General features: G+C 41.4%; 1 protein-coding gene across 1 annotated transcript in view; it reads right to left on the bottom strand.

The window, feature by feature from the left end:
- Positions 1-12,628, bottom strand: part of LOC137900305 (roundabout homolog 1-like) — a 46,112-nt gene extending 33,484 nt beyond the window's left edge. Inside the window, exons 1-2 of the mRNA XM_068744368.1 lie at positions 12,613-12,628; positions 11,723-12,049 (exon numbers count right to left, since the gene is read on the bottom strand). Of these exons, the coding sequence (XP_068600469.1) occupies positions 11,723-12,049; positions 12,613-12,628 (343 nt within the window). The remainder of the gene's footprint in view (positions 1-11,722; positions 12,050-12,612) is intronic.
- Between the last annotated feature and the right edge of the window lie 241 nt (positions 12,629-12,869).

Here is a 12,869-nt window from a genome sequence, read left to right as displayed (position 1 = left end):
ACAAAAGATTGGCTGCAAACAAAGCACCTAACCTAAATCACATGTACAGTACTTTACACACATCTACTGAGAAGCACACTAATAAAAGTGCTTTTAGTGATACCTGAATATAAATAGTGAATACACTCATCTTTTGCCCTCTCCTCTTTTTTTTCTCCTCCTCCCAGCACCTCGCTATATCCAGTGCTCCTTCCAACCCCCAACAGCAACGTGAGGTGGGAAACAGAATACACTCCATTACAGAACCTCTAGAGATATCTGCCTTCTCAGCATGCATGAGATAGAACCGTTGAAAGAGATATACACACATACAGTGGAGTATGTGAACCCCTCCACACACACACACACACAGTAATAATCAATGCCAACAGAAAAGCAACAGAGAGAGAGGCAGACCCAAGGCCAAGGTCTACTCAAAGATAAACCCAAAAAGAAAATATAAGAGCAGAGGGAATATGAGGGCCCTGACCCAAAGTATTTATAATTCTCGTGGCTGTGTACAGTACATTTAATAAGAATTCCTCAGACTTACAATGTACATCAGCTTATTAAAAATATAGTAGAGTTTGAAACTGAAAAAAACACGGTAGGAAACTAAAACAACAAAACTGCAGATTATTATAAATATAATGTGCTTCAAAAATAAATGAATGTTGAAGAATGCAGAGGAATTCATAAAAATGTCTGTTTAAATGAGGATGTCTGTCGCTGTGGATATTTGCTTGTTTTCCCAGAGGTATGAGAAATATGGGAGTGAAGAGAGGGAACAAAACAGCATATGGCTCTGGCTTTACGCTATTTATAAATGTCACTTCCTGTGAGTGAGAGATAGTATAGGTGGCAGGGAAAATGTAAGACATCAGACTGACAGGGATCCTACATCATACTCGCTGTCGAGGCACATGCTGTCGACAAACCTTGAGGAAAAACCGACAACATGGGCAGGTGTCCGATGGCTATTAGTGTGAAAACTTCCACATCTGTCAGCGAGGCAAACCAGTTCATGAAGCAGCTGTCAATTAAACAAGCACTCAACTCGAGAGGCGTCTCGCTCCCAAAACAGAGTGGACAAAAAAATAATCATAAATCAGGGCTGTTTCCGGTGAGTGGGATGCGTTGTTGGCCATTGCCATTTTGCTTCATGATGATCTCATAGCATTAACTTCAGGCCAGGAGAAAAAGTTTGTTCCATGTGTGTACAATATATATATCTATGATCAACAGACAGTTTTAATAAAGGTATTCCCTCACTTCACTGTAGTTCTCTTGTCTCACGATGGGTCTTGGAACGCAAATACCGGGATAGAAGTGGGATCACTGTATTTGACTAGTACTTGGAGAGCCCAGACCTCCGCCAAGTAGCTCATTCCCCTCATAATTAGATTTACACCGTCCATATGGTGATCTGGATCATCATCAAAAAGTTATAAATTGCTCTTGCTATCTTTTTTACACAAACCATGAAAAGTAAAAGTGAATTGGAGTTGCTGTGTATTTGTAAAATATTTTTTTCAGCAACCAGGACTGTGAATGGTGACACCTGACAGAATATACAGCTCAACAAGATCTAAAGCTATCAAACACAGAGCTATCTTCAATCAAAAATTTACATTTTTCTACGCCAATAGTAATTTCACTATGAAGCTAAAAGGATATGCTGGATAATATAAATAGTTAATCCATATTTGCTGTCTCCAACATGTTATTGTCGCACTTTCTGGGTGTGACTTGCAGGAATATCTGGATATACGTAAAAGTAGACCACATTAGGTTATGAGACAACTCTGTCAAACCTCTCCGGCTATAAATAATATAGCTCTGCCAAATGGAGGATCCATCAAGTGCAAAGCAAATAAATCTTCCAGCCCTTCTCTCAGATTTGAACTGGCACTCATGTTCATGCCAAATTTTAGCATTTCCATCCTCAGTCTAGTTGTACTTTGTTTCACTCCCCTTATCAATACTGAAAACATGCGATCACATTAGCATGATTGCAACATATTTCTTAGAGTAAATTATGTACAGTTGGAGTTTACTGTAATAAAATCTGACACAAATCAATACAAATACGTTTGATACCAAGAAAAAAAATGAAAAAAAAAATATATATCAGCCAGATATAATATTGTTCATGACTGATTGTGATAAACTGCTGCGAGATTGACATAACTAAAGTGAGCTGAACCCCATTATGATTTGCATAACTCCCAATTAAGACACAAGTGCAGTGCCAGTTTGAAACACATTTGTCCGGAATGGTTTGCTTGTTCAGCCTGTAAGATTGCAGGATGCAGCTTTCTTATGCTAATCCTAAAAGCATTGTATCCACTTTTACACCAGCATATGTTATCAGCAATCGTTTAACCACAGCAAGTAAAGAGTGGCTGCAGCTGAATACATGCAGAGAATGATTTCCACGCTGCCGCATGAGGACCGCTTAACAAATTTGGGCAAAGCCCCACTCTGAATGGGACGTGGTTAAAATAATGATTGACAAATGTATTTTTGCATAAGAAAAAGAAAGAAACAAATACAATTCACAAACTGGGACGTTTTAAGTTATTTCCTCATTCATTCTTGGTCATTAAACTTAAACTTAACAGAAAGCCTAAAAGGAAATTCTGATAGCCAATGTCCTGATCAGACATTTTCAAATGTGCACGATTGGATCTTTGTACAAATTCCCCCCCCCGCCCCACACTTAGCTGGGAGCGTGTACTAAGGTGGAACTATGCTTGAACTCCTGTATGTGCAGGTTTAGACCACCACCCGCTGCCATCTTGGCACAGTTGACATTACCTATGCGATACATCCCAGCCACTTCTGCACAGAATTCTGTTTGTTTTAAAATTGATTACTATTGAAGAAGTAACTATGTCTAACCTGCAGAATCGTATTTGTTTGCAAGTAAGACAGTGTGCATCTGAAAACCATACCTCTATGGGTACATTAAGTGGTTTGAATGCATGTGTGTGCAGCTATGTGTGTACATGAACGAGTCCCAGTGCTGAGGGCTGTATGACTTTGAAGATTGTTTTAATTATGTTCAGTTCCTCTTCAATGTCACGCCATTTTCTCTCTACCTTCCAGTTTCATCCTCTCCTTTAGCTCCTGGTGCCTCATTTTACACTCCCTGTATTTGTGTTTCTTAGTTGAATCTCTGCAATAGCCTTGGGAAGTCTGGGAGAAACTGTAAGGGGAGTTTTCCACAGAGGAAAAAAAAAGTGAAAAAGGATGAGCAAACAGAGAGAAGTGTTTCATTGACAGAGGGATTTTATGCATAATAAAGTATCCATATAAATTATTTGAAGAATTCCCACATTTGAGAGAATGGATAAAAAGGAGAATTTAACAGATTTCTAGGCAGAAATATACTGAGGAAGGCTCTAAATGATTCAATGGAAACCTTCAAAATTGGCCTTGATCACAAATGGAATTTAGTCCTTGGGCGTGGAAGGAAGATGCCAGCTTAGCAAACAAAGAGATCATGAAGATTAATTATTTCTGCATTCGCAAATAACGGCGCAATGAGTCTGAAAAATATTGAATTTGCCTTTGGTAATAAAAGTGCAAAACAAAACTGAGGCAGTGTGGTGCAATGAGCCAGGAACAGGCACAATGTTGTATATAACAATAACATTTAAAATAAAAATACTGTATATAGATACAAACTACTTTTACGGAGAGAGCAGCACCAAAATAACACACAAACACACACTACTGTCTGCTGCATGCTATTCACCTTTAACAGACAGACACAGACTTGCATACAATTTGTATGGTGTGTATGAAAATAATGGGAAACACATCCCTGGGCATCAAAGATTTCAGCACGGAGCTTCAAAAATCACCGGCTCCAAACCTGTCTGCATGCTCCAAAGTATTCCCAGGGGAGGGGAGGAGAGGAAGAGGGAGAGAAAGATGAGCAGGGGGAGAGGGAGGGAAAAGGCAAACTATAGGGGATGCAGAACTGACAGCCAGGCAGGCACAGTAATGGTTGTTGTGTGTTGGAACTGTTCACTTCTTTATTCAGCTTTCCACTGAGGAACCACTCCTTTCTCTCATTATTTGTGCCCAGTTTTGGTATGGCATGTTATAAATCACCACATCTGCAGCCTATTAGAGTAGATACTGGGTCTTTGGTAGTGAAAGGTATGCGGCAGGAACAGCACTGCATAAACAGCATGTTACTGTGCCGATGCTCTATCTACAGTCTGTCACTGCGCCACCGTGCTCTCAGTTATGTGCCGTTTTGTATTGAGACACAGTATTCAGTTAAGCAAAGTATTTTTACACAATTATTGAGATGCTGGCTTGTAATGTTTTTTGCATTATGTATGCATGTCATACCGCGTCACTTTCAGCAAGTTATGTTTAATCAGCGTTGAGCTCTTATCATTTTGGTGTTTATAATTGCTTCAGTTCATTACCATGTGGATGATATTCACGTATCTCTCAGGTAAATCGAACAATTACAGCTGGAGGGTTAGCTCTGTTTAGCTAATAGTAGTGAAATGAACCTCTCAGGGCTGCAGATTTACTGGACAGATATGCACACTGTGGCAGGAAACCAGCACTTCAGTGTTTGGACTTTAATTACTTCTGTGAAGGAGGCAATTAAAGCCTTTGCTGGTTTTGTCTGTGTGTTAACAGAACTACACAAAAAACACTTTACAGATTTCCCTGGAAGGGTGGAGCGTATGACAGCGATAAAATCACTTCATTTAATTGTGGATCTGGGAAATGGGGTAAATCTAGAAATGTTCCCTTCCACATAATAGGGCTTCTTTTTAAAATAATTTATATTGATCATTCATAAACTAAAATATGAATGTTGATGCAACTTGGTAGGACATTTCAGTGTTTAATAACGAAGATCCTGTTGTAACTTCATCAGAAGGGAGCCTTCAGTAAAGCCCTTAGGCCTCTTTGCTGAGAGTGTAGCTCCGCCCCTGCTGTCTGGCATTCATTCTGCGGTTGGTAAGCAGTGTCAAAGCCAACCACAATGAAATAGTCATATCAGGATTACTCAACCGTGATGCAAGCCAATAAAAATTTCACTCGGGCAATTTCAAACTTTCAAACTGAGCACATAACCTGTGGGACATTTCTCTGCAGCTTCACCAGAAGATGATGAACAAAATGTTGTGATGTGGTGAAATGGAGAAGCACTTCCAGCATGAACATAATCTCATCCACATATGGGCACAGAGGCGAATGCTGTATACAAAAGTCTACCTTAAAATGGATTTGTTGATTTAACTCTTCAAGGCTGCCCTCAACCGACTCCCCCCCCCAACCCCCCCACCACCACACACACCTACACACACACACACACACACACACCCCATGGCACGTCTGCTTCACCTCATCAGCAAGTTATTCTCCAAAGATAAGCAGAAAACGTGAAAAGCATGAGGAAAACTACAACTTTGTACACACACGCGCATACACTCACACGCGCACGCCACCATGGCCAATAAATGAGGCTGCATATGTGTGTAGCGTAGTAAAAACCTGGCACAGCACAGATCATTCACCATGCCTGCGAGCTTATTGCCGTACTTGAAGTTAAATGTTTCCTTTCATTGCCGAAAAATTACGTCTCTTGTAATATGAAAAACAGAGAAAGCATTAAAATATATATATATCTCTAATTTAGCTACAATTTCACAAAATTGACTTTTCAATGAACTGTCAAAGGATCTAGAGAGTTATGTCATAGTAACTGTCATTTAAAGCACACCACAATACAGGCTGAATGCACGCAAAGACACACACGAAGGGAGAGTTTCACATTCTGACATTATTGCCACACACCCGGGGAGCCATATGGTCTTTGTCTGCAGCTCTTTAGTACTTCCTCTCTCGTCCCCTTATGGCGTACTACTGCTGCGAGCCAAATGAGCTCCACATTCTGACACTCTGGCACAAATCCTGCTCTTGGAAATGTTGAGCCTCGGAGAATATGGGGGCTAAAACTGTTTACACAATACTTGCAGTTCACTCGCCCCTGTCTCCAGACCGTAAACACAAACCAGCTGTCCCCGGAGCGCGATACTTATTCGCTGACTGATCTAACCGTGAGCCAACTAGGAGAGAATGAAGCGGAAAAACAGGATGAGGCTCAGGAGGCCGGAGCAGCATTTGCAGATCGTCACGGACAATTAGAAAAAAAAGAAAGAGATCTGATATTTGTGGCCGCAAATCAGGAGTGTTTGCAATGTGACGGTGTATCAAACTACAATATATATATCCTCATCCATATGGAGAGAACAACAACTTTCCTCAGATATAAAGCACGGATGCCACTTGGAATGTATTATTCTGCACATCCTGAGTGATAATTACAGGACGCTGCTGGCGACGGTGACAGTTACTTGAAGTGAGCATCCATTCCTTAATGGATAGGGCCGAGCAGAAGAGGAACCTGACCTTTGAGAATCCGTCTTTCTCATAGCTGCTTTTTTATGCCTTCCTCAATCCCTCATTTCCAGCAAAAGAATACAATCAAAAGGAGCAGACAGAGAGGCTGACCAGGTGTCCCACCTTGAGCTGTCAATCTCACAGTGCAAGTGAGCTGCACACATCCCATGATCCACTTCAGAGAGCGCAGCGTAATGATGAACATGTCCGTCGTGTCAATGCAGCAAACTATCTCGCGTCTACTGCTGGCTTGTCTCTTTCAAGATGTCAGAAGAAACGGAACTTCATACATAACGGATGATGGCATGAGAATACAGTATGGAAATTTATGTTCTATCGTAGATGCATAAAAGATGCCAGTTTATATCTGGCCCGCTGTTATTTTGTGTTATTTGGAAGTTATCAGGCAAAAGATTAAGACAAGGCAAAAAAAAAAAACATTTTAATAGGGAAAGGAGTCTGGATACAGTTCATGCTTCATTCCTCGTGTCAGTCTTTTTTCCTCATGCTGCTTTTCAAGAGTTCATTCATAGTAATCAGTAACATTCCGGCATTCCGGATCTCTGTTCCAGCCATCAACTCCAGCACTCGCTGCCCACGCCTCTCAGGTTCAATAGACTCTAGGCTAGAGTCTAGAGTCTAGAGAGCATGAGGTCTCAGCCGGGACTCATCCATAACCTCACCTGCCCTCACAAGCTTTTCTCACCCATAAAAAAACAGTAATTCACCACTAAATACCCTCTAAGTCAGCTTCTGGAAAACCATGACAATTTTTAAGTATCAGTAATGAATTAGTTTTTTATTTTTTTATTTTTTTGCCTGTAACAGGTTGGTTGAAGTAGAGAATAGGGATTGAGATGTGCACTAATATTTTATGTCGTGATAGTTCACATCACATGAGAAGAGGGATAACGCTTTTTAACTTTTCCCGGCCCATAATCTTTTGACTTGCCCCTTAAAGTTAAAGGGGGGGGGGGGGTAGTAGTTGAAATCGTTGATCTGGAAAATGGGACACCACTCAACATGTCATCAGTTAGCTTTGTTATGGTGAAGATAATTATCACAGACATTTATACACTGGCAAACAAATCCAACAGGCAGGTCACCCGCTCCGACAGCAGTTTGGCAGCATATTTTGTTTCTGCTGGAAATCGAATTAGATGTCTATCTTTGCTCTGGTGCCCCTTGAAAACATGAAAGTACGAGCAGGCTGCTGCTACAACAATATTCACTATTGACAAATCTGACCTGATCCACAGGACAGAATGAAAGAATAGATGCAAAAAGAATACATGTTCATTGTCTAAAACTGAACGAGGCTAGCAGGAACAGGACCATGTGTGGTGTGTATACGATCCGATTATCTATTTATTTATGTCTACATTAATCAGATATTCCTACAATGTTTGTTTGGTTTTTTACATTTTTGCTGTTTATTAGCAAAGACGTAGAGCATTTTTGCACTTCTTTTACCCGAATGGTAGCCATATTTTATTTATAATGTAATGCAATGGTTTGCAAAGCATTCTGGGAGTTTCTACCACTACCTTCTACCCCTCCTGCGTGAGTCTGCACCTGAAATAACTTTGTTTCGATAGCCATCTTTGGGGGGGGGGGGGCTAGATGACCACTACCCCTCCATCCCCTAATGAAACGGGACACACCACCCTACACAGGAATGCATAAAACGGAGGGGCGGGGGCTAAGGGGGGTGTTGCATGCATGCATGTGAGTATGCATGTGTATCCCCAATAATACATAATATTTACCCATTGCTAAAATTAATGTCTTTTTTTTCCATTTTGCCATTAGTAATGTCTTCTATTAATTTCATGTGTGACTGAATAAATGTATTTCTGTGACATTCTATTTCTATGAAAGGAGGAATCAGAGGGGATATCTACGCTTTTCTTTCCACACACTCACATATGACCTGATGTCTGTGCGAGTGCTATTTTAGCATCATTCCCTTCCCTGTGGCTCTTTACTACGTCACCGCATCACTGCCTTGCCTCTACTTTCCGCTGGCAAATGGCAGCATCCAATTAGCTTTGGTTCCTTTTCGTTACTGAACCCAAAAACAGGTCCACTATTCAATAAACTTGAGTCCACAGGCTGTGACTTTGCCTTCACCTCAATAAAGCGCCCCATGATTGAATCAAGTGGCTGCAGGTCAATAGGACATATGTTTCATTTCCCAGGATGCTCTGGGGTCCCTGCAGGCAGACAAAAAAAATATGCTGAGTGTCTTCTGTGACATTTATTGGATAGGATTTTAGTCATATGTCTTGTTTTTCCTTTTCTCCCCACATTTTATCACTCTCTCTTTCAGAAAGGGCTCCACTAGTGCGCGTCTGTGTGCACGCGCCTGCGAACGTTTTCTGTGTGCTTGCAGTGTTTCGACCCCGTGGACACGCTTCAGGCGCCAGTGCGTGCTACATCTGTCGCTGTCTCTACCATGCCACCTCAATTTTCTGTGAACAAGTCTTTTTCCTGTTTGTTTTTTTGGAGTGCCTTGAAGGGCAAATGCTTCTCTTTTTCAGCTCACTGCCAGTCTTTTCCTGCTGATCGCTACGCATCCATCAGCCTGTGTTTTGTCAGCCGTCTCCTCATTTTTCATCATCTGCCTCATTTCACCTCAAGTAAAGTGGCATTAGAAGAAGTTGTAAGGCAGCAAATTAACTGGCAATTGAGTTGAAGCTTTCATAAGCAATTTATTCTTGTACGAGGCTTTCACTTTTACTCTGTCGATAAGAAATCAACCCGTTAAAGCGCCGTTGGATTCTGCTGCTGTTCTGAATATGCATATCCATGAACTCATGGGTGTTATTATGGATAGATACAAGGTGGGGAGGGTATGCAGATTATAAATACAATACAAGTCACCAACTGGCAACCCTTTGACCAAATCTAGGTAACGAGAGGCATGCATCAGGGCATAGAAGCCTTTTGACACAACAGGAAAAGAGAGGATTAATCTTAACGTTTGCTATCAAGGGAATGCTCACTATAGGAGGAAGGATTCCAGCTCAGTCGACACATCCTTGTCCAACACCTACTTATTTCTTCTATAGGCTGCGACGTGTGCTTCATTCAGCAAATTTAAGGATCAGAGTTGTGCTTTAAAAATAAGTAAAGTTGACAGTGATAACCGAGTCTTCCAAGATGACTGGACAGAAAAGCATCTGTTCTTCCTGCAGTGAGCTCCAACAGGCTGGTGTGCCCAATTTGTCTGCTGAGGTGAAAGTTTTAAAGGTCCCATATTACGAGAAACTCACATTTCCCATGTTTCTATACTACTATTATGGTGGGTTTGGGTCATTATCAATCCCAAAACAGCTAAATAAACCATCCAGTCAATCCTGCGTAGTTTGCGTAGTTCTGTAATCACCTACTGAAACGCGTCTGGAAGAAATCTTCATTGATGTCACGTCACATTGTTAGAATATGCACAAGATGTGCATGACTTGTACAACATGTTTGGCTCCACATACAGCTGTAAACCATTTTTGAAAATGAACATTATAGCCATCTGTTCAAAAAAGGAATGTTTAAGCATCAGTTAGATATATGCACTAAATCCATTCTTCCCAAGATTCAGAATGCTAACAGGGGAGGCTGAAGCCAAATTATGTAACTGAGTTTTGAAGTGTTAGAGTGAGAGAGAGAGAGAGAGAGAGAGAGATGTAAGTGCACATATGTATGTAATTTCCTTTTCAAGCCAAGAAATGTCTGCTTCTAAAGTGATTATTAAGCTCAATTGAGCACCAAAGAGCCGTTTATTTGACTTTCCTTTGAGGGCGGTGTGTTTTGATGGACTGAAATGAATTTATTTGCAATGGAAATGTATTTTTGCTAATTGATTTGTATCCTAATGGAAGCAGCCTGGAGGAGAGAAAAGGTCCTAAAAACAGATTTTGTTATAGACAACTGATGCCAAAACCGTGTTACGGCCAAACGGCTAACATTTCACAGTTTTTATCCAGACAAATATATTTCTATTCGGTCTGGCAAAATAGCGCAAAAAGATCTAATTTTATAACACGCCCTTTTATATATAGTCCCCTTATGTTAACCGCTGAGTAACAAAACTAACAACAAGCCCCTAAAGTAGCCTAGATACATTAGTCTATTGTCAGACAGAGGTCAACTCCCCTTGTATTGCTCCCCAGCTTCTCAGTCCCCTTATGAACTTCCTATTTCAGCAGGATTTTCAAAAGGGGATTCTGTTTTTACCTGCCAGCTCCAGGGTGACCCGTGAATCCGTGTGACCTCTGATGGACGAAGCAGGGACACATAACTCATCTGTGCCACCTCAACCAGTCCACTCGGGTTCTCCTCCGACCTTAATACCTGACAGTAGATTTAGTGAACTGCGAGGAATAAACTCTTCCCCCTAGAGCACGAGGCTTCTCAGAGTCGGAGTGCTGATCTGGCATTACTGCGATACCATTTGGCCATCTCGTTCATTATAATTCAAAAGGTGAAACAGATACGAGAGCGTTTATTATTATTCTAAAAGCTTTACGGAACATTTGCCCGGGAGACTGGCGTAGGGTTGCGCACGCTGACACAGTTGAGCAGAGCAGGGGATCAAAAATAAGGGATGGGGAGGGATGGAGTGCTGAAGTGTTTTAACCCTTCGACGTCTCCTTGACTAAACAGCACATGAGAAAGACGTCTTCACCAGATCCCTGTGTTTTAGGACTTGCACAACCTTCGCACCACCTGCACTTAATTTATTCTGTTGGTCATAAACCTTGACCTTTTGTCCTCTTTCCATTCAAAGGCTTAATTTCATCCTCAAACATACGCGCACACACACACACACAAACTCTGCATCTGCATAGAACCTGACAGATGACTGACATATTTCAGACAAAGCCTTTTAACAGGCAACTCTACACACTTGACACAAGTTGGCATTCACCTGTTAGGATACTCAGCACTAGTTTGGCCCCGGGGGACTGCAGCAGACACACACAGCTGCACTGCATGTCTGGCAGGCGGGTCGTATTGTGAACTTTCACCTGTCTCCTGACCGCAAAAATAATCCATGTCAGAATGAAAGTTGTAAGATCAAACAGGCTTCGTGGTTTTCCAGTTTAACGAGTGTTTCTGTGAATCTTTTTATTGTTCAACCTTGCTGCAACGCCTTAATCATGAGATTATTTCAATGTCATAGAGACATTTTCAGACTCCTCATATTTAATATCTTTATATTCTTCTTTCAGGATCTGTAATTTGACACATTCATCAAAACGCTCAAAAACAAACACACACCAACAGAACTTACTTGCTACTTCCAGGGATGCATTGTGACTGATGGCCTGGCCCAGGTAGTTTCGGGCCACACACACGTAGCTGCCATCGTCAGGTTTGCTCCGTCGGCCGTGGATGATGCGCAGGAAGAAGAGGGACCCGCTGGGAAGCATCATGCGGTGGGAGCGGGGGTTGTCGTGCACCGTGTCCACATGCTCCCCGTCTTTGTACCATTCCACCGTTGGGGTTGGGCGGCCTTCTGCCTTGCAGTTGAGAGTGGTCGGTTCCCCTTTGGACACAATGATGTCAGAGGGGTGCTCCACAATGCGGGGAGGGAAGTCTTCCTGGCGAAGACGAGACCCTAGAGAGGAAGAAAAGTGTAAATGTTACAAAGACATTCAGATTTGTCGTTTTGTATTTGAGAATAATTAATCTATTGGTCAATGGAATACAGAAACACACCACAGCAGCTCTGTTGTACTAATAATCCAGTTCTATTATATAACTGCCACACAAAAGAGTGATTACTCGCATAATGTTTCGCTTTGTCTGAAAAATTTGAAGGCATGCAATTTTGCAAAAAATGCCAAAGTTTGAAATCTCTTGGAAACAATGTCTTTTAAAACAAGTGCATATAGCGCAAAAACAAACAAAAAAATGTTTTATGCATTTGTGCAAGTTGCATTATGCAACTGCACAATGCACAATGGACAATGATTTTAGTCGACACTGTGGTTACTGTGATCAGTGATTAAATATTAAACAGTTTTAACGTGAAGAAAAGACATATGATCACGTGTTTCCTGAGGGGCCAAGCACATTAATATGGTGGTAAAGCAAAGCATCTACATGTTGCAGTGTTAGTTTTGCATTTCCCATAAATACCTGCTCTGATATTCTGAGCAAGCAAGAGAGGAAACTCACTCTCAACATCAGCCATCATCAGCCATCATCCGCTCTCCTCCAACTCATCTGGAGTATACAGTTATTTTACTTCATGTTCGCCATGTGGAATCAATTTTAGCACAGACTCTGAAATTCTTAGATGTGCCATAGAAATACAGATCAATACCTCCAAACATACTCACACTAGCAGCCACAAAATCACCTCTAATCCCTGATACACTGTCGAAATGTCAGTCATGCCACTAGTTCCACAGAAACCGTCTAACAATGAATCC

This window comes from Brachionichthys hirsutus, chromosome 10 (assembly GCF_040956055.1).
Source record: "Brachionichthys hirsutus isolate HB-005 chromosome 10, CSIRO-AGI_Bhir_v1, whole genome shotgun sequence".
NCBI lineage: Eukaryota > Metazoa > Chordata > Actinopteri > Lophiiformes > Brachionichthyidae > Brachionichthys > Brachionichthys hirsutus.
The sequence above is the reverse complement of the archived record's forward strand: the minus strand, read 5'-3'. Positions and strand labels throughout refer to the sequence as shown.